At 38.7% G+C, this 23,226-nt stretch overlaps 1 protein-coding gene across 5 annotated transcripts in view; it reads left to right on the top strand.

The window, feature by feature from the left end:
- The window catches only part of Atf7ip (activating transcription factor 7 interacting protein), a 104,765-nt gene that overhangs the window by 67,236 nt on the left and 14,303 nt on the right, over positions 1-23,226 (top strand). For all 5 annotated transcript variants that reach the window (XM_085687264.2, XM_085687262.2, XM_085687263.2 and 2 more), the window contains exons 6-11: positions 5,115-5,180; positions 9,275-9,348; positions 9,889-9,977; positions 13,246-13,881; positions 20,151-20,215; positions 21,961-22,039. In XM_085687264.2, coding sequence (XP_085543390.2) covers positions 5,115-5,180; positions 9,275-9,348; positions 9,889-9,977; positions 13,246-13,881; positions 20,151-20,215; positions 21,961-22,039 — 1,009 coding nt within the window. The remainder of the gene's footprint in view (positions 1-5,114; positions 5,181-9,274; positions 9,349-9,888; positions 9,978-13,245; positions 13,882-20,150; positions 20,216-21,960; positions 22,040-23,226) is intronic.

Below are 23,226 nucleotides of genomic sequence, written 5' to 3'. Positions count from 1 at the left end.
AACCCAGCAGACAGCTTTCTCTGAGTAGTAGTATTGTGAGGAGGGGTGCACATCAGGTCTCTTCTCTAATGGGTGCTGGCAGCTCTGAGGAGGTATCTTTTTCATTCCTGGCTTTGCCTTCATGTGGCATTTTTTTCCCTGTGTTTTTGTGTTCAACTTTCTTTGTAGTTGAAGGTACCAGTTACATAAATTGCATTAGAAGGAAACCACCCCAGTCTAAGAGACTTCATATTAATTGATTATTTTTACAGTGACCCATAGATACATGGATTGTAGATTTTATGGTATGAGCTTTGGCATCATTTAACCCACATCAGAGACTCAGAAATTATCTAAATTGGTACTTAAAAGAACTTTTTGTTTGTCCCTGAAGAAAGGTTAGTATATAGCATACCATAGATACAAAATAATATTTGTGAGGGATTAGTTTTGTATTATTCGACTTTCTCTGTGGATATTATGCTTTATGATGCTAGTTTGTACGGCTGGAAAGATGACTCAGTGGTTCAGAGCACTGACTGCTGTTGCAGAGTACCCAGGTGCAGTGCTCAGCCCCTCAACTGTTGGCAACTCCAGTAGGGATCTAATACCTTTAATTGACCTTCTTAGGCACAAGACACATACATACATGGTACATGTCCATATATTCTTGCACAAACATTTATATGTATATTTTTATAAAAGATGTTAGTTTATTAATCCATGTAATCCAAGCCCCCGGCATCCATATTTGGAAGCCCACTTCCCCAAAGAGGGTCAAGGAAGCCTGCCAAACCTTGACAGCTCCCCAGGAAACGTCAAGACACTCCCACAGGCTATTTAAACTACACCTCAGAAAATAAACTTGTGGTCTTCCCTCTTCCTCTCCTGTGGTCATGTTGGGTTTTTCATTTTCCCCTCAGGGCCACCTGAGAGCACAGGTGTCCGATTAAACCTGCATGTCTTTTAATTTGGTCTGATTGGAATTATTTGTGTCAGTGAAAAGACTCGTTTTAGGAATTATTCCTAACATTCCATATTAAAGATGAGTGTTTTTTTTCTATATGTAGTTGAGGATGATTTTGAACTTCTGATTTTCTGCCTCCACTTATTGTTAGGATTATAAACATACACCCTCACACCTTGGTTTGTGGTGTTGGGGTCAAACCCATGGCCTTGTTTATTCTAGGCAGACAAACAACTGAACTACATCCTCAGTTGCTTTCACTCCTCACTACCTGCTCAAATGCTTCTTCATTCATTTAGTTGAGTTGCTCAAACAAAATGTGTAGTGTGTTCCCCGATAATGAAAGTGGATGTATAATCCTTGAATGTAGCACAAATAATGAAAACCCAGAGGTAGATACTGGGGTTCAAGCTGAAGATCAGAAAAGCAAAGCACTAGAGAGACCTTTTCTTATTTGTTTGTTTGTTTAGGTTTTTTTCAAGACAGGCTTTCTCTGAATACTCCTGGCTGTCCTGGAACTCCTTCTGTAGACTCGGCTGACCTCGAACTCAGAAATTTCACCTGCCTCTGCCTTCCAAGTGCTGAGATCAAAGGCTTTCGCCACTGCCACACCTGGCTCACTAGAGAGACCTTTTACCTCTACCAAATCTTCAGACTGAAAGGGCAAGATCCAGTCTCAGTGAATCCTCAGACTCTACACTCCACTAAGTTCTTGTTTCTTCCCTTTTATATTCTTCTCTCTGCCCAGCCATATCACTCCTGTCTCCACCTCCCTAGTGCTGGAATAAAAGGCATGTGATCCCAAGTGCTGGAATCAACTTTGTGTGAGCTCTGTTTCTGTTTCAGACAGATTCAGTCTTGTGTAGCTCAGGGTGACTTTGAACTCAGGGAGATCCATTTTCCTCTGTCTCTTGAGTCCTGGGATTAAAGGTGTATGCCACCACTCCCTGGCCTGTATGGCTGACAAGTATGACTGATTTATTCTCTGGTCAGGCAAGCTTTATTGTATTAGAATACAAATAATATACCACTATAATTAGTCTTTTTTATTAGTATTATAATGTGCTTCTTTATTCTAACTTTGACTGAAATTCTACTGTATCAGTATGTATGTAACTACTCCAGCTTGATTTCAGTTATCATTTGTTTGGAATATCATTTTTCCATCCTTTCATATTCTCTCTCTATATCTTTTGTCAGTGTGATGTGTTTCTTGCAGGCAGTAATCAGTTGGATTTTTTCCCCCTTGTTTTAATCTAATCAGTCTGTCTGCATCTTTGAACTGGAGAGTGAATATAATTTACATTTTGTACTAAGATTTACATGCTCGTTCCTGTAGTTCTGTCTCTTTTCACAGCAGCAGCTCCTCGGTTGATCTGAGTGCTTTTTTCCTTTCTACCTTACTCATCTTAGAAGTTTTCTGGGACACTATAGTGAATTTGTTTTACTATTTCCTAGTTCTGTTTGCACATACATTTTCATGGAACTCTTTTTTCTAAGCTTTTGTGATTGCGACTTTCTTCTTTGTGTGTGTAGGATTCTGTAATTTTTTTTCTAATTTTGATTTAAGTAGTCATGGTTTGATTTGGTATATGTTCATCTTAGAATACCCCCTCCCCCCCAATCAGAATTTAGAGAATAACTTTTCTGAATATTGTAACCTGTTATATTTATCTAAAATATACATGCTTTCCTGACTTTTAGGTTTTATGATGTAATAAAGTTATAATGAATTTGCTTTGTAAGATGACCCTTTACTTTCATAGCCATCAGCATTCTTTGTTGAGTACTTTTGATAATTTAACAATAATGTGACATGAAAAGTTTCTTTCTGGTTCTGTTTGATAAAATACCCCCTGCACTTGAATGTCTATTTTTTTCTAAATCAGGGAAATGTTCTGCTAGAATGTGATTTGACAAGGTTTTCTATGCTTTTCGTTTGCTTTCTCAGCTTCTTCTACCTCTGGGATTAAGTCTGGTCTCCTGATCAGAGTTCCTTAAAATTGTGCCTGTGGTTCATTATTCTTATTTTCCTTTATTACTGTATGACTATAACAATTTCTTACCTTGTTTTCAATTCCTGATATATTTTCTTCTGATTGATAAGTCTTTGGGTGATGCATCCCATTGAGTTTTGAAAAGTTTGTATTTATCTTTTAATTTTTAACATTTCCATTAATTATATATTATTCTCCAGAATCTCTCTTTGTTAAATTGGTATTTGTTATCTAAATGCCAAATTTGCTTTACTTTGTTTAACTTAATTTTATTTCATTGAGATGATAGTTCTTTTTAAAATTAGATATTCAAATTCTTTGACATTTCAATCATTTTGTTATCTTTGGTTTCATTAACTTTGGAATAACTCTCACCTGTCTGTGTTTCTACATTTTAATGTATATCATTTGATACTTCTTCTGATTGCATGTTTTATCTGTCTACTTTCTCTTGAAGTTTCCGTTTCTCCTACCATGCAGAGGAGAGAGAATATACCACAGTAATACTGTTCATTAAAAAAAAAAAAAACAACGACAACTGGATGTTTAAATTTTTGTTACATTCTTTAGTTTGCATGTGTTTATGTATGTATATGGTATTTGTGTGTATGTACATGCATGGTGCACATGTGAATTAGGACAGCGTGGCAGAGGTACACTCGCGTTCTGTTTACTTTGTGCTGAGCCATCTTGTACTATATCCTTAACTGTAGTAAAATAATTAAACAACATCTGTTCTCCTACTTAGAGCAAAAACCCAGGACACATAAGATGAACTCAGGATTTAAAAATTAAATCATAGTTAATTAGAAATCAAAAAGGGAATAGGGAAAGCACAGAGCAGGAGAAACAAAATCATGAAAGACAGGAAAAACATACTACGAAGGATTGAGAAACTGCAGTGAGTGGTACACACAGCTAGAGAAAGAGACACACAGAGACAGACAACACATGAGCCCAACAAGAGAGAGATACCCATGGAACACAGAAGGAAACAAAGCAAGCGGAAGCTCAGTTGGCAGAGTTGTTGAGTGCTCTGGTGTGTTTTCCCTAAGCTGGTCAGTTGGCAGAGTGGCATGGAGCTGTTTTCTCTGTGAACTCCAAACAGGCTAAACCTGAAAGGGTTGTTTGCCTTCTAACCTCCTCCTGCCTTTCAAAGGGTAATTTATAAACCTCCTCTCCTGCTGTAGACTCAATATAGCTTTTAGTCACCGAGAATTTCACTTCTGTGAATACTCTGAAAGAACAAAGCTATAAAACCCTGAGGATAGCCTTGTACGACTGTAGCAAGGCACTGGGAAACATTCACCTTATCCAGTAGAAAAAAACATACATAATCAGCTCCAGCACAGCAGTGCTCAACTTGAGGGCCGAGACCCTGTTGGGGGTCACATATAATATCCTGCATATTAGGTATTTATATTATAATTCATAACAAGCAAAATTACAGTTATGAAGTTTATGGTGGGGAGATCACCACAACATGAGGAACTGTATCAAGGGGACACAGCATTAGGCAGGTTGAGAGCCACTGCTCTGGTAGAAAGGTGCATGTCCAAGTGAATCAGTACATAGATATCCAAATAGTGTTGTCAGGGGATTTCGTATGACTTGCATATATGTCTGCATTCATGTATGTTTTCAGTTAGATAGTTAAGCATGGGGCTGCAAAGATAGTTCAGCGGTTAAGAGTACTGTCTACTCTTCCAGACATCGCAGGTTCATTTCCCAGCACCCACATGGTAACTCTTGACTGTCTGAAACTCCAGCTCCAGGGGATTTGATACCCTTACACAGATATACATAAATGCAAAATACCAATAAACAGAAAATAAAGTAAATAATTTTTTAAAAAAAAAGTTGTGTGATTGCAATCATTTTGAAAAATAGCTGCAAATAAAATAAAACCTTATATATTCCAAAATATGCTCTGGAAAGTAAATATACTTAGTTGTGTGGTGAGGGCAAGCTGGTCTATTAGTATTTATATCTAGCAGTTAGTTCAGGGAGCACAGTAGGTTTCCTGTGATTTTTCTGCATTTTCCAAATAGGTATTTTACAGTCAACTTGTCTTATTTGGTTCTGAACAGCCTGTTATCTGTAGATTTCTCTAGTGTATAGCAGACCTTTAAGGAGTTACTGTACTTGACTTTTGTTTGTTTCTTTTCTAGGCCAAGATAGCCAGATTAACCAAACGTTTTGGAGCAGCCAAAGATGATCTTAAGAAAAGACAAGAAGTAAGCATTTCTGTTCTGTGTTCATTATTCTAGTGTTCTGTTGCTCTGAAGAGACTCCATGATTGTGGCAACTCTCATAATGGAAAACATTTAACTGGTCATTGTCCTCATGGTGGGAAGCATGAGAACACACTGGCAGACATGGTGCTGGAGAGGAGCTGAGAGTTCTACATTCTGATGGGCAGGCAGCAGGAAGAGAGAATGACATTGGGCCTGACTTGAGCACTTTAGAATCTCAAAGCCCACCTTCAGTCACACACTTTCTCCAACAAGGTCTCTTCTAATAGTGCCACTTCCCATTGTCCAAGCATTCATATCTTTGAACCCATGAGGGACATTCTTACTCAAATTACCACATTCCATTCCTTGGCCCCCATAGGCTTGTTGTTATATCATAATGTAACACGTTCAGTCCAACTTCAAAGTCCCCATAGTCTATACCATCCCAATACTGTTAAAATGGCCAGAGTTCAAAGTCTCTTCTGAAACTCAGGGCAATCTCTTACATGTAACCCCCTGTAAAATGAAAATTAGAAACCAGATCACACACTTCCAACAAACAATAGCACAGGATATGTATTGCCATTCCAAAGACTAAGGAAATACTAGACCAAAACAAGACTGAAAACCAGCTGGGGAAACTGCAAACTCTGCCAGCCCATGTCTGATATTATAGTAATCTGGAGCGGGCCACATCCTGCTGCCTGGCTAGCTTAACCCCCGAAATAATTGCACAGAAACTGTATTCATTTAAACACTGCCTGGTCCCTTAGTTCTAGCCTCTTATTGACTAACTCTCACAATTTGATTAACCCTTTTCCATTAATGTGTATCGCCACTTGACTGTAGCTTACCAGCATGAGTCTAACCAGCGTCTGTCTTGGACAGGAGAATCATGGCATCTGCCACACTTCCCTTCTTCCCAACATTCTGTTCTGTCTACTCTGCCCACCTAATGGCTGCCCTATCAAAAGGCCAAGGCAGTTTTCTTTATTCAGTCACTGAAAGCAACACAGAAAGAAGACCCTCCTACACCATGATATCAAAATGCTCTTCATATCTTCAACTCCTTTCAGCTCTTTTGAAAGGAGCACACTTATCTCTCTTGGGCTGCTTCCACTCCTTGTTAGTAGTTCTCTGGCAGGTATCCCATGACTCTGGCCATCTCTAACAACTTGGAGTCTCCCAGACAATGCAGGCTTCACCTTCACAGCTTCATGCAGTGTCCTCTCTGGACCTCTGTGCCTGGCCTCAGTGGCTTTCCTTAGCTGCAGTGGGAGATTCCATAACCTCTTTCTTATAATCATAATTCTAAAGCCAGAACCATGTGGCCAATGCTGCCAAGTTCTGCTGTTTGCTAGGAGTGGAACATGTTTTCAAAGACATTTTTACCAACTTTCTGTTTTCAGTTGTTTTCTTCACTAAGTAAGTTTGGTTGTCCAGAAACTTGATCTGTAGATCAAACTAGCCTCAAACTCAGAGGTCTGACTGTCTCTCCCTTCTGAGTACTGAAAAAACACATACATCACTACACCCAACCATAAGCTTTTCTTTAATTCCTTTTCACACATTAGAGGCTTAACTGGGTGGGATTTTGCCTTGAGATTACCACTGTCTTTATTCCACCTGGCAGCAGGCTGTATTTTGTCTTTTTCTCTTTTAAACCTGTTTATCTCTGAGCATAATACTTAACTCTATTATACTTTCTGGCGGCACCTTCTTTTCTCTTTTCTCCTCAGACTGTATATTTTGTACTTTTTCTTACTCAGTCCTTCTTTTCATTATAGATCTGCCTAAGACTTGTCCACTAATACCATGCAACACAGTCAAGACGAGGCCGTTTTGAAATCGCCTCTGCGAGGGACATTAATCCAAAACTCTTCAGTTTACCTCAAGCAGATTTTTTTGGAAAAGGGCAAAAAGCAGCTGCATTCTTTGCTAAGATATCACAAAATAATTACCTGTAGGCCACTTAACTAATTTTATTCTTCTCTGAAAGCTCTTGAACCCAGCCTTCATTACTGATTGCTCTCGGCACCACTGTCTTTCACGTGTCTACTAGGACGGCCCATTTAGCCCCCACTTAAAGTCCTACTGCTTTCCCAATCCAAAGTTCACGTTTTCCAACAGGAAACATGGTCCAGCTTATCACAGCAATACCCCAATCCCTGGTACCAACACCTGTCTTAGGGTTTCTATTGCTGTGAAGAGACTATGGCCACTCCTATAATGGAAAACATTTAGTTGGGACTGGCTTCCAGTTATGGAGGTTACAAATCTCTAAGGTGGGAAGCATGGTGGCAACAGGCAGACATAGCACTGGAGAGGTATTTGAGAGTTCATCAGCAGGTAGAGTGAGGCACTGGGCCTGGCTTGAGCGTCTGAAACCTTCAAGCTCACCCCAGTACATACTTCCTTCAAGGACTCTACCTCTCCTAATAGTGCCACTCTCTGCTGACCAAACATTCAAACCCGTGAGCCAAGGAGAACAATTTCTTTTTTTTTTTAAAGTTAGTTTTTATTTTATGTGCATTAGTGTTGGAGCTTGCATGTGTGAAGGCGTTGAAACTTTTGGTGTTGCAATTACAGACAGTGGTAAGTTGCCATGTGGATGCTGGGAATTATACCCAGATCCTCTGAAGAGTAACCAGTGTTTTTAACCGCCAAGCCATCTCTCCAGCCCCTGACAATTCTTCAAACCAGCACATTTAATTACCTGTGTTATTTTAGGAGATGCTGACTACCATTTCCTTTATCTGTACTGTGATATTTGCTTTCTTCCTGTATATTTAGTGTGCCATAGTCTTCGAACTGAATCTTTAGATGGATTAGTTCTCTTCAGTATTCTTAAATGTCTGCATTTCTATTAATCTATTGAGGTTGCAGAATTCTTGAAGCTGTGTTTTCTGTCTTTAAGTCTAGCATCTTACCTAGCATGCGAAGCACTGGATTGTGTCCCAGCACTCCATGGGACGGGTCATGGTTGTATATACATACCTGTGTTCCTAGCGCTAGAGAGGAGGGAGAAGAGGATAAGGCTATAGACTTGGCTGATAGAGAGTTTCATGCCAGCCTAGACTACTTAAAACAAAGGTTATATTTTGGAGATTTTTCTTACCTCGTTTATTTCTTTATATATTCTTCCTGGTGTCTTAGTTTAGTTTATATTTTCACTTAAAACATTTCATCTTTCTATGTCCTCTTGTATTTCCATTTTCTCTTCTTTCCTTTCCCATATTCATCCATTGTGCTGTTAGGATTGGAAAGTAAGAGAGCTTTAGATTTCACATATTGTCAAGAAAATGAAGGAAAAACTTGTAAAACTAGTAGGTCTCCAATGGATCCCGAAGTTACTGCCCACAGACCTTATTCTTAATAGAGAAATCTGGCTGCCTCTGTGGAACTGAAGAGATTGCCAATGCTGTTGCCTTAATAGTATATTTCATTGTTATATTAGTTTTATTTAAAATGTGGAGTGAAACAGTTAATGTTATTTCAAAGAAACAAGAAGCTTTGTAAAACCAATCAAATAAAAGATAAGAGAAGTTGCAGCAATATTGTGACATTCGTAGCTTTGAATATGTGCAGGGCTTAGAACCTTTCATCTCTGCAATGAACAGTATTGCTCTAAACTTCGCTTCAATGCAGAGAATGCACTGATGAGCTTGCTGCCCAGCCAAGACTGCTGCTTTTAATACATTGAAGTCTTTGCCTTGAACATATACAGTATCTCCAGATGATCACAGAGCCCTACGGAGTATTCCAAGAAACATTCGAGAAAATTGCCAACTCGTAAGGAGAAATAAATTGTGTAGAACTAACTAGAAGGAAAGCCACCTGAAAGAAAAATGACTGAAGTTGCCACCTGGAGATTGACAGAATGAGAAGATTGGAAGTTTATGAAGAAAGATTTCCACAATAGGAAAAGACAAAGTAGTGATGTCTGATCTGGCAGTGCTCTTCTATTGTATTAGTTAAATAATAGATCGGATATTGAGAAAGCACTTGAACGCCCTTTCCTTTCCCTTTCTTTTCTAGAAGTTCCTATTTATTGGGTTTTATTTTTTTACTTTGGTATTTCCCCCCTCTTTCAGAGCCCTCCAAACCCACCTGTATCACCAGGAAAGCCTGCCAGTGATGTCAACAGCAATAACAATGTGACCTACAGGTAAGAAGTGCAGTTTGTTCATTGTGTTGTACTGAGAAAGCAAGTCTCTGCTTAGTCTTGGCACGTAATTGTAAATGCCTAGGCAGCGGTAAATGACTCAGGTCATAGTTGCATTTCTACTTCCCCTTTTTATTATGTATTGCCTTTTGCTAATTTATTAGAATTTTTCTTTTGTTAAACATTTTTTCTTTCTTTTTGCAATATTTAGGATTAAATCTAGAGGCTACCCCTCCCCAAAACCCTACATGTTTCTTTAAGAATATGTCATTAATAGGTTTTCACAGTTGAGAACTGCTTTGGTCCTTGATGAGAATGTGCCATTGCCTGTATTCGGTCTTTAGGTAACTGACAGTAGACTATGGGTAGAGTCTCTACTGCTGTGTTATCTGGCATGCATCCTTGTGTATGAACTGTAGCTTCAGGCATAGGGTATAAACCCTAGATCTTGCCCTTTTCCCACCACGGGCCATTGTTTTTCTGTTTCTGTGTGTTTCCCCTGGGATCGCATAGTCACTGACTGTACATGTATTTATTTCATAGAAATGCGGGCACGGTACGACAGATGCTGGAGTCGAAAAGAAATGTTAGCGAGGGTCCACCGCCATCCTTTCAAACTCCTGTGAATACAGGTAACTTTTTTTAAATATCATAAATACATTTTCTTGGACCCTAACATCTTTGGTTCTCTTAGAAAACAGGACGTGTTTTAATAAATATGAATATGTTTCAAAAAAAATTGAGGATTGTAAGTAAGTACATGTGAAAAGAAAGAGACTGAAATTCCTAGGCTCATGTTTCTCAGGTCTTTCTTCTCTAGGGCCTTTACAGGCTCTGGGAATGGCTTAGTACTCCAGAGAATTTTTGAGTTAAACTAATTGGTACTATGAATCGAGTTAAAATAAAAATGTAAGGACTTTTCTCACTTAAAATTAATAATAAACCCAGAGGCAGGCGGATCTCTGAGTTCAAGATCAGCCTGGTCTATATAGTGAATTCTAAGGCATCCAGGGCTACATAGTGAGCCCTTGTCTTGAATATTCCAAAACCACACAGAAGTGAATTATAATAATTCTGTAATGTGCATAGAAAGTTCTTTAAAATAGAAAATAATTGTACTTTAAAAAAAATAAATCAGTTAAAGAGCGAAGACCTGAGTTTATTTCCCAGAACCCACAGTAAATAGATAAGACAGACAGAGGCAGCCTCCTCACTTGACTGTCTCAGTATTAGAGAGGGGAGCAGACTCTGGCCAGCCAGCCTGCATGGTGAGCTTCAGGCCAGTGAGAGACCCTGCCTCAACCTAGGAAGAAAAGGGAGATGGAGAGTGGTGCCACCAAGATGTAGAAGATTGCATGGGAAAGAGAAAGGGGCTTGGCACTGGAGGAATGACAGTTAACACATTCATGTACACACATGAGCATGCATGCACATATAAATATCCCTGAAAACAGTAATGTATTGCCTTTTACATATTCTTTAAAATCTTGGTTAAGATGTTAAGCAGCTAAAGCTGGTTGAATTCTTAATGTCTGAACCTTCTTTCAGTGATGTAAGAGGGTCATCTGTCTATGTGTTACTTTCATTGGTTAATTAATAAAGAAACTGCTTGGCCTGATAGGTTAGAATATAGGTGGGTGGAGTAGACAGAACAGAATGCTGGGAGAAAGACACAGAGTCTGGCAGACGCCATGCTTTTCCTACCCAAGACGGACGGTGGTTAGAATCTTCCCTGTAAGCCACCACTTCGTGGTGGTACACAGATTATTAGAAATGTGTTAATCAAGATGTGAGAGTTAACCAATAAGAGGCTAGAACTAATGGGCCAGGCAGTGTTTAAATGAATACAGTTTTCGTGTAATTATTTTGGGTAAAGCTAGCTGGGTGGCGGGCGGGGACGCAGCCGCTGTTTCTTCTACATTTCAGTCTCTTCCAGTCTGCTGTCTTCATCTGTGAAAGAAATGCAGCCTCATAGAGACAGATGGAAACGGACTAGATAGCTGGATACTGCCCTTTGATGGTGTGAAATCATAGGCTTTTCTCATTGTTTTTCTATGTCACTCTTTCAAGAAAGTAGGTCCTGCTAGGCCTTGTAGTGCAGACCTGTAATTCCAGAACTCAGCAGGCTATGGCAGGTAGATTATAATTCAAGGCCAGTGTGTGATTTTACTGGAGGGTAGAACGTAATAGAAATGGTAGCTTTTACTACTACTTTAGTGAAATTTCCTGTTTTAAATACTGTAATAAAGTATTTGTTAGTGAAAAGGTTAGTGTGAGAGGTGTGGTTGGCACCTCTGTTCTACCTTGGATTTTGTAGTTTTCTCCTTATCCACAGTGTCATTTTCCATTGTTTATTACCACGGTCTATTAATATTGCATGGAACATTCCACTAATAATTTATCTTTATTGTGATAATTGTTTTATTAGGTGTTACTGTTTTTTACTATGCCCAATTTCCAAATAAGCTTAACATAAGGATATGTGTACAGTCATGTACCACATAATGACATTTCAGTGAGTAGTGAATCATTTTAAAACAGTTTTCTGGGGAGAGCGCAATGGAGTTGAGACCATAGCCGTTTACTATAGTAGCTCAGCATGTTACTCCTGAGTATGTTATGTTCGTGTGAGCAGGACTGCAGCATTGTGAGCTGTACAGACTGTAGAAAATAGAACTGTGTAGGGTAGACAACTGTTACCCATGGTTTACTGAAACTCATATGCAATTTTATGCTTGTAGTAGCTGCATCTATTTTTATTTACTGTCTCGTTTGACACATTGAGTGATTGATCTATCCCAGCTAGATTTGTACAGTCTTGTGATCATACAGCATTGGAATTATGTAATGACACATTTCTCAAAACATACCCATGTTGTTAAGGGTTAAACAGCCAAGGTTAAGGCTGCATAGGAAAAAGCACAATGTGTGTAAGGTTCTCTGTTGTCTGCCTTATGTATAACTGGGAATCTTAGGATAAAGGATGTAATGTCCGCAGATATGGACTTGCTGAACTAAGTAAGCCAACAGGCATTCACCTTTTGTCCAGAGAGTGCAAAAGTCAAATGTCTCATTACTATTAGGAAAGCAGCTTTGACATTGTAACTTTGTGCAAGGTTCCCAAAAAACTATAGGTATCCCTCTGCACTCACTGAGTGTACCTATGATTTTGGAAAGGCTAGATATCTCAGTAGTCAATTAAGTTACATTTTAAACCTGTGTCGATGAGACTAAACCTTAGTAGTTGAGTCATAAGCTAGTGTAAATCTCTGTGGATATAGGACTTACTTTTCCCTCTTTGGTGTGTGTGTGTTCTGTTTCTTAATTGATCTCCAGTTTCTACTCAGTGCTTTCCTCTCTATCAGTTGTATTTCTAGACTCTTCTCTAAGGGTCCCTCCTCCCAGAGTAAGTTATTTCCCAAAGATCTCAGTAAGGATATGTAGGAGTCCTCCAGGTCCAGTGGTAAATACTGCCATCAGCTTCACTAACTAATGACCAGTGCTTTCCAGACTTCCTACCTCAGCCAGATAATGTTGATATTTTAGGCATTAATAATGTTTAGAATGAGGTTTTAAAAATACTTACATAGTTTTACTTAGTTTTCAGTATTTTTTAGTTGTTTTTCCAGTTAGTTCCTCTGAAGTAAACATTGTAATTTTCAAGAGCTGTTTTGATATTGATATAATAATCTTATATAGTAACATTAAATCATGTGGCATTCCATAAAGACACCAAGTGTACACTCAGAAGTGCTCCTAAACATTTCAGGGTTTTCAAACTTAAACCTGGAAACTTCTTTGTGGTGGCTTTTCTGTATAAAATATATTCAACTTGTGACTTACCTTTTGCTGATAAATTAAGTTAGTTATGTAGACTCAGAATTGTGTTTTTCTCTGTAGTGTCCTCAGCCAGTCTTGTCACTCCTCCGGCGATTGTCAGTAGTCAGCCTAAACTGCAGCCTTCGGCGACCTCAGGTTCTCTGCCAGCAGCGTCTCTTCTTCCTGCTCCCAACACAGCCACAGTCGTTGCCACTACTCAGGTGCCTAGTGGAAACCCTCAGCCTGCAATCTCCCTGCAGCCCCTGCCAGTGATTCTGCATGTCCCCGTTGCCGTATCCTCTCAGCCTCAGCTTCTGCAAAGCCATCCAGGGACTATCGTGACGAATCAACCGTCTGGCAGCGTTGAATTCATATCTGTGCAAAGCCCACCAACAGTGAGCGGGCTTACCAAAAATCCAGTATCCTTGCCGCCCTTGCCAAACCCCACTAAACCAAACATCCCATCAGTGCCCAGTTCTAGTATTCAGAGGAACCCTTCCAGCAGCGCTGCTCCCCTGGGGACAACCCTCGCTGTGCAGGCCGTTCCCACCGCACACTCTATTGTGCAGGCCACAAGGACTTCTTTACCCACAGTCGGCCCATCAGGACTCTATAGCTCATCTAACAATCGAGGCCCAATACAGATGAAAATCCCAATATCTGCTTTTAGCACTTCATCTTCTGCAGAACAGAATAGCTCTGCCAACCCGCGAACCGGTAAGTTGCTTTGCTTAGTACCAAAACCAAAAGCACATAATGGTCTTTCAGTGGTTAAGCTCTTCCTAGCTTCGTTGGAAAAATGGGGTAAATAGAATTTGCTTGGTTATTTTTAGTAGTTTTCTGAATACCTAATGTAAAATGATGTGTGAGAGGGGTTTATTTCACTGTGCTTTCTTAGTGAGGCATGATATTTGTATAGCTTTATGAGATCTGTCACAATTATTTGATCCATGTACACAGCATGTAATAATCAGTTCAGAATGTTGAACTCTTTTTGTGCTTCAAGAAATGAATTTTAGTATGCTGAGACTTTAATGTTTTTTTCTTTTGTCATAGATGATTTCAGTCAAGTAGTTAGTTCCTATCCCTTGTCCTAAAAAGCAAAACTAAATCCTCGCCTTAGTGTTTCAGTGCCCCTTAGACCTGCCTTCTCTCCTCCCCTTTGTTCTTCCCAGGCAGAAAGAAATTTTGGTTTAGAAATTAGCATTTCTATTTTATTTTTTAGTAATTGTCCTCATTTTGGTGAATTTTTTTTTTTTTTGGTTACTTTGTCAGTTTTTTGTATTTGTTTGTTGTTTGTTGTTTTCTTCCCTGGAGATAAGGATAGAACCCAGGGCCTTGTGCTTGCTAGGCAAGCACTCTGCCACAGAACTCAGTCCCCAACCCCATATTGGTGAGGTTTTATACAGGTTTTGTAGTTTGCATTATGTGCTTTTATTTGATTTTAATGGTAGATTAGGTGGACCAGGACAGTTGAGTATCTAATTTTGAAGTTTATTGTAAGAGAGAATTAAAAACCATATATCACCAGGAGATGGTAGCACATGCCTTTAATCTCAGCACTTGGGAGGCAGAGGACAGGTGGGCAGATCTCTGTGAGTTCGACGCCAGCCTGATCTAGAGTGAGTTTCTGGACAGCTGGTACTACACAGAGAAACCCTGTCTCAGAACAAACAAACAAGCCAAAAAACCCCACAACAACAATAGTAAACCAGTAATCTTCTACCCAGTGGGGAGCACACTGTGCATTCAGCACCTAGCGTCTTCTAAAGCTGAACAAATTTTAAAAAAGTAGTTCGTGGTTGCAAAATGTATGACTCATTATTTTCTGTCATTTTCCATAAGACATATTACCTAATTGTATTTTACTTCAAAATATAAGATGAATTTGACTGAAAATTCATTTAAAATTGTACAATTCTTGTTCTGGTTGTCCTGGATCAGACTGTCCTCAGATCTGCCTGCCTTCCCCTCCTAAGTGCTGGGATAAAGGTGTGTGCCGCCAGACCTGGCCACAAAACCATTGCTGATGCTTGCATTACTAAGAGAGATGCTTGCTTTTAATCATGTAGAGGACAAGCAAGATTAACTTCATTGTTTTTCTGATTTCTTTTCACAGAATTTTTAGTATTTTTAATATGTCAGGTGATTTATAATGCACTTTATTTTATGTGATATTTGTACAGGATAATATGAAATTTCGAAACAAAGTTGATTTTTTTAAATGATCTTCTGATCTATTTTTATAAACATAGAACTTTACTGTGAGACCATGACCTATAAAGAAAATTAGAAGAATGTTTGCTTAATATTATGAATGCTTGTACCTTAAATATATGCAATTCAGATTATAGTTCATTAACATGTTCCCTTAAACAGTTTGTTGTAGAAAGGAGCTGCGGGCAGGCCTGCTTTTCATCCTGCCCGGCTCCCGCACAGCTAGCTTAGCCCCAGAAATAATAACACACAAATTGTATTCATTTAAGCACTGCCTGGCCCATTATCTCTAGAGAGTTAGTTACTGACTAACTCTCATATCTTGATATTAACCCATTTCTATTAATCTGTATCACACCACGAGGTGTGGCTTACCGGGAAAGATTCAGCATGTCTGACCTGGTGGCTGGCTCCATGGCTTCTGGCTCATTGCCCTCTTCCCAGCATTCTATTCTGTTTACTCTGCCTACCTAATTTTCTGTCCTATCAAAGGGCCAAGGCAGTCTCTTTATTGACCAATGAAAATAACATAATAGACAGATAACCCTCCTCCATCAGTTTGTAAGCATTAGATAATGCAAGAAGGGCTTGTTATAGAATTATCTAGCTGATGAGCTGTTTTAATAACAATGAGTCATTCTGTTTCATTTTTTATGTAAGATTAATACTTCCCATAATTATTAATTACCATAGCATTCTGTTTTTGAGATATATTTATGCTTAAATGTTTTTATTTTAGCATTTAATATATCCATATAACTATATATAAAGTATTAAAGTTAACTTCATTTGAATTCACATTTTATTTGTTCTTACAAATGAATTACTAGCTGTTACTAATGAGTGTTAGTGGTGTTTCCACAATTAACTGGAAAGTGATTATGTAAGAACATGTATTCTAAATTGGATGGTGGTTGTGCATGCCTTTAATCCCAGCTTGTGGGAGGCAGATGCAAGTGGATCTCTGAGTTTGAGGGCAGCCTGGTCTACAACGAAAACTCCAGGACAGATAAGGCCACACAGAGAAACTCGTTTCAAAAAATCAAAATAAACAAACAAAAAGAACACCAAAAACCATATTCTTTGACCATGCCTAAATTCAGAGATTATACTTTTGTACTCATTATAAATCATACTCAGAATTTAAGCTAGAATCAAATGAAAATTGAAGTTAAATTATATACCTTTATTGTTATATACTGTTAGGTCATATAACTAAAACTTGCCATGTCTTATTTATATACATATATTTAATTAATATAACTAGATTACACTTGTACATATTTGTTACAGTTCATTATATCTGTCCAATGGATTTTAAGTAAATAGTTCTTGTTTACAATGGAGAAATAATGGGTGCTTGTAATTTTCTAAAGTCCTGTGGCCTATAGAAACATGCAAGATAGTTCTTTCCTCACTAACTTTATAGGTTAAATATGGAGACTTGCCATTAAATAAGTAGCTAAAAATGTAATAAATATTAAAGTAGGCTGTTTCCTTTCATGTAAAAGGGGCTGAGAGTCCTTGAAAGGTATGAGCTAGAGAACAGGAAATGGGGAGTGTGACATTAGATACATTCTTTCGTGTGTGGAGGAGTATGGCATCCATGATATTGACTGTGACATGGAAAATGGTTTGGTAGAAATAACAATGAAATTAGGGCTGCCAAATCATGAGGCAGGAATAGTACATTAGATGAGAGATGGAAGCCTAAAGACCTGGCCTCATTCTATAATATCTTGATAATTTGTTATTGTAAGATTAGACAGCAAGAACTGCAGAGATGTCTCAGCAGTTAAGGCTGGCTGCTTTTCCAGAGGACCCATGTTTGAAACCCAACACCCAGAAAGCAGTTCACAATTATTAAGTCTAATTCCAGGAGATCTGCTGCCTTTCTCTGGATTCCTTGGGTAGCATGGTGTGCGCATGATGCTCAGACATAGTTGCAAACAAAGCACCTCCACACAAAATCCATCGGTGTTCTTTTAAACAAAGATTAATAATAAGAGAAAGGCTAAATTTAAAGATGGTTTGAACTTTTCTTTTTAAATGTGTATGTCTGTGTATGAGGAGGACAGAGGGTATCAGTTTGTCCAGAACTGTGAGATAGTTCATTATGAGCTGCTTGATAGGGGTGTTGGAGCTTGAACTCTGGGTCCTCAGGAGCAACTTGTGCTCTTAACTACTGAGCCATCTCTCCAGCTCCTAGTTTGGACTCCTAAAATATTAAATGTTAGTCTCATTTAGTAAACTAATGGGCTGGATTATAAGGGAGTTATGTAGTTGTATAGAATTTACTAAACATCTTTCATTCCAAAATATGGGAAGACTAGAGTTTAAATATCACTAAGCAGTTACTTCTTCACCCATCATGTCCTTTGAGTTTCTGCAAGCCTCCCATTTCTCTTCATATGATTATCTAGACCTCCAATAGAATACTAGCAGTTTATACCTGTGCAGTACCTTGAGGACTATGGTAAGACTGAAGCAGAGAAATGGTTCAACAGTTAAAAACACTTGCTGATCTTACAAAGGTTCTGCGTTCAGTTCTAAGCACCCATATTACAAAACTAACAACTACCTGTAATTCCAGCTCCGGAAGATTGAACACCCTTGTATGACCTTCAGAGGCATCTGCATACTTGTGATATAATATACAGACATTCAAGACAGACAGTCAGACATTCAGACACATGCACATGAAAAATAGAAATTGTTGTTAAAAATGACCAACTGATATTAAATAACATCATCCATCGAGCAGGTAACAGGTGTCCTGCATGATAGGAAGATTTTAAGCCATAATTTGATTTCTATCCTAGTTAATTTTGTTGATTGATAGATGGTTTCTAACTTCCTACTTTGAGACATAACTCAGATAGTAGAAGGGGAAAAATGCTCTGAGATTGAAAAATGCTACATTAAAAGTTGAGGGAATTTGCTGAGCGGTGGTGGCGCACGCCTTTAATCCCAGCACTTGGGAGGCAGTGGCAGGTGGATCTTTGTGAGTTCAAGACCAGCCTGGTCAGAGTGAATTCCAGGACAGCCAGGGCTACACAGAGAAACCCTGTCTTGGGGGAGTGGGAGACAACCAGAACCAAAATAAAACAAAACAACAAATTGAGGGAATTTTTAGCCTGTAGTTTACAGGGCAGAGCATATTGCAAATCTAGAGAAAGGATACAGTTTTGTGAGTAATTAACTTATCCTTAGACAGTTATGCCAAGAATAGAATCACTCTGGATAACAAAACAGCATATGCACACATACAAATACACACACACAGACACATGCACATATACATACATATTTAATGTGTGTGTAAAAAAGCCAAATGATGTTTTGTAATATTGCCTCTTAATATTCTTTTATTCATGTAAAACATTTATGATAAAAGTCTTTAAGGAAATAATACATATATTATATATTAATATATACTACATATATATACTAGAATATATGTTCTATATATATAGTTTTTGAAATTAGGTCTTAACATAGTTCTGGCAGGCCTAGAGCTTGCTGTGTAAACAGAGCTCTGCCTGCCTCTGCTTTCCAAGTGCTGGGATTAACGGTGCACACTACTACATCCTGCCAAGTTTAAAATATATTTCAAAAAGTAAGTTTATATTAACACATTATTTCCCCAAAAATAAAATTAAAGCAAGATTGAAAATCAATTTCCTGTTCTTAGATTTTAACATGTGGATGTTTTTCTTAATTGATTCTTCTAAATGTAGAGTTATATATGTAATATAGACAGTTTTATCAGCTTTTTGCACAAATGATCTTCTCTGTATATGTTTTGAGGGTTTGAAATACGGGGATGCCATATTTTGAGCAGGAAGTTGTTTGCCTCCAGAAAAAGGATGGGATGCTGCGACACAAGGCACTCTTGACAGTGGGACTGATGATCAAAGCATGGAAGTGAAGAACTGTGGTCGGCGGAAGAGAGTTCATCACACCTTACAGTTCCTCTTCTGTCTGCTAGAGCCTGGGCAGGGATACCCTTGCTTTTCAGTTGTCATAACAGCAATTTTCTGATGGAAACCTAATGCAAGTTCAATGAAAATGAATACAGGAACGTAATATGGGTGTGCGGATGATACAGTAAATTGCTCAAGCATGAGGACCCCAGTTCAGAGCCCCAACTCTTACACCAAAGTCAGGTCTGGCTGTAGAATCTAAAGCCATTGTAGGGGTGTGGATACGGGGAGATTCTTGGAGCTCCTTGTCCAACCACCCCTTCCAAATCAACGAACTCTAGGTTTACCGACCGACTACCTTAAAGTATAAGGTGGCAGCTGAAGATGGAGACAGCTGGTGTCATCCTCCTGCCTCCAGCCACAGCCATGAACAAGCATATGCTCCTGCACAAAGCACACAAAAGAAATCTCTACTTGAACTGATTGGTGCATATGTTTCTCATGGTTGTTGTTACCTTGTGTAATGAATGTATTATGAACATTTTCAGTCTTAGATTTTCCCCGAAGATTTTCAAATCTTGTGAAAGAATGATGTTTCACTCGACTGTTTTCTCATTCGTGTTGTGCTAACGTTCAGTTCCATCTCTCAGGCCTTCTTTAGGGTAGTTTATGTTGCCGGGTAATGAGTGTATGAAACTTTAACATTTTTAACATTTATAATATGAACATGCTGACAGAAAAATAGTTGGAGAAGAATATAAAAATTACTGTGCATAAAGCATACAGTAAAGAAACCCTCTACATATTATACATGTTAAGTTTCCGTTTTTGTTTAATTCTCAGAAAACCAGACAAACAGAACAGTAGATTCCTCTGTTAATAAGAAAATGGCAGACAGCACATCACAGGTAAGGTTGTTTTTCTGTCCCTCAGAGTCACGTGATAAGCAACAGAAAGTGTCATTTTCCTTACATCATTAACTGCAGGGTTTTGTTTTGTTTTTGAGACCGGATCTTGTGTAGCCCAGGCTAGTCTCACTCAACTCACTGAATATAAATTTTCTGTTCCTTTTCCTCCTTTTCTGGGGGAGAGGTTTGTTGTACTTAAAAGCTTTTGCTTAGAGGATTTTAATAAATTAGCATTTGGGTGGACTGTCAATGTAGCCATGACTTAGTGCTCCTCTTCTGCATAGAATTGTCCTATTTGTAGTCCACGTTTACTTCCTGGGGTTGGTTTTCAGCAGTGGCACTGTGGCATATCTGTGGCCCCATTACAGCCTTCAGTTTCAACCTGAGTTTCACAGACAAACTCCCTAATTATTTAGAGTCGATCTCAAGATGCCATGTCTCAACAAATTATGATTATCATTTGTTAAACATTACCATATTTCATGTGTGATGTTAAACATCTTGTACATGCATTTGGATTAATCTTTATAATTACTTACATGTCTAAAGAGATTAATTCTCATAGCTCAGGAGTTGGAATGAAAGCTGCAGCTCGTTTGTCTGATGCTGTCTTTGTAGCCAGTGCTGCTCTCCCTTCTGTTACTGTTGGTTTTGTCTTATTTTTAATCTTTATTGTCTTATAATGATTTTGGACACTGTGCTGAGTTTGGTTAAATTGGATATCTAATGACATAGCCATGTGTTTTTTGTTTGTTTGTTTTTTAAGGAAAAACATTTTAATTCTTTGCAGCCTCTCAGTAGTCCTTAGTGTTTTGGTATGTCCATAATTGATCACTTAGGGGTAAGGTTGACTGATGCTTCCATTGTCAGAAAATGGATCTTCTAGCACCTACAGCAACTCTGCATAACAGAAAGCTTTATTTGTGTGTGTGTGTGTGTGTGTGTGTGTGTGTGTGTGTGTGTGTATATATAAAACTGTAGATGGAAGTTTCTGTCTTGCTTGGTCTCACAGCTGTTCAGTCTCAACAAAATAAATAGAGTTTAATTATAAACTGGTTGGCCTATTAGCTCAGGCTTATTATTAACTAGCTCTTACAACTTAAATTAACCCATAATTCTTGTCTATGTTAGTCACATGGCTTGGTACCTTTTATTAGTAAGGCATTCTCATCTTGATTCCTCTGTGTCTGGCTGATGACTGCAGACTGAATTTTTCCTGTTCCCAGAATTCTTATAGTCAAGTCTCCCTGCCTATACTTCTGCCTGGCTATTGGCCAATCAGCGTTTTATTAAACCAATACAAGTGACAAATCTTTACAGGTACAAGAGCATTGTTCCACAGTATAAAACTTTTAGAATTTTGTTAGAAAGTATTTGTATTGCAATAATTAGTGTTTTATGCTTTATTTACTTATTATGTGTTGGTACTTGTGCTCATGTACCAAAATGTGCAAGTGGGGATCAGAGGACAACCTGTGGGAGGGAGTTGGTTCTTTCCTGCAACCTTGTAAATCCCAGAGCTCAAACTCAAGTCAGGCTTGGGAGTGAGTGCCTTACCCACTGAGACATTTGCCAGCCCTGGGAGTTTTAGCTCACGGCTGTGTTGTACTGTTGACGTCAAACTGTTGAGATAAAGGCATTTAGGGGCATAGCTTGAACTAGGCCCTTCACCCCTTTTGTCCTAATGGTTAACACACAATTATTTAATAGTTGTGTCACATGGTCAACCAAGTTTTGTTTTTCAGAGTGGAAAAGCTTCTGGCAATGATTCAAGCGGTGTCATCGACCTCACGATGGACGATGAGGAGAGTGGGACTACACAAGGTACTGAGAGATTCTGGGAAGAAAAGACTGTAATGCCATGTCCCCTTGTAATGATGGGTGATGTTTTGTGAAGTAGAGTTGATGCATCTGTTTCCTTTTCAGAATGAGAGTGTTTAAAGGGTAGAGTTAAGAATCAGCAGTCAGATCCTGAATGAAGATAAACAGGTTGTAGAGAAAGGCAGCAGATAGCACGCTCCACTTATGTTGCTCTTTCTAATGAAGCCTCGTCCTCAATCTAGAGTTGAAGGAACTTTGTAGACTTAGGCAGCAGCACAGTCAGCCAGAGGCCCAGGAATCAAGTCCAGCTCTTTGGTTGCTTGCTTTCTTGATTTCTCTCCCTTTCCCCCTTGCCCCACCCTTTCTCTTCCTCTCACTCCCTCTTCTGTGTAGGTGCTTGTAAGTGTATGCCCATTTGATTTTGATCATTAGAATTTATTTTCTTTGGTGCTTTATGAATAAAAATCAAAATTTAATAATTCTCATCAGTTGGTTGCCCTAATCATTTTCTTAGTTCCAGTATTCAGAAACTAAACTGGATAGATACTAAGCCATAGTCTACACTTTCATGAATAAATGTTACTTGGTTAGTAATTCTAATTGGAAAAGTCCTGAGTTAAAATTCAGTGGTTTAGCCAGGCAAGGTGGCACACACTCTTAATCCCAGCACGGGCAGCGAGGGGCGGATATCTGTGACTTGTGACTAGCCTGGTCTACAAAGTAAGTTCCAGGACAGTCAGGACTTTCACAGAGAAACCCTGTCCTGAACACCTTTCTTCCCCCTATTCAATGGTTTATTTTTATTATTAATTTACTCTGTTCTTGCCTTTACTATCGATTTATGATGTATATCTCCATAATTCAAAATGTAGTGCTTTTCAGACTTCTTTGACTATTAGAGTATCTATTCACAGACATATGTAAAGTCATGATGCTAATGCTAATTGTTTTAATCTCTAGACCAGGCTGGCCTCAGACTCACAGAGATCCTCCTGCCTCTGCCTCCCGAGTGCTGGAATTAAAGGTGTGTGCCACCACTGCCTGGCACTAATTGTTTTTATCTTGAAGTCAATAAATAAACTTAATAAAAGTTTGACAAAGTTATATTGTATGGTATAAGACAATTGTTTGGGAGAAATAAATTTAAATGCAGTTAACTCGAATCACTATAGAGCTGCGTAAAGCTGAGG

This window comes from Myodes glareolus, chromosome 3 (assembly GCF_982192425.1).
Source record: "Myodes glareolus chromosome 3, mMyoGla1.1, whole genome shotgun sequence".
NCBI classification, from domain to species: domain Eukaryota; kingdom Metazoa; phylum Chordata; class Mammalia; order Rodentia; family Cricetidae; genus Myodes; species Myodes glareolus.
The sequence above is the reverse complement of the archived record's forward strand: the minus strand, read 5'-3'. Positions and strand labels throughout refer to the sequence as shown.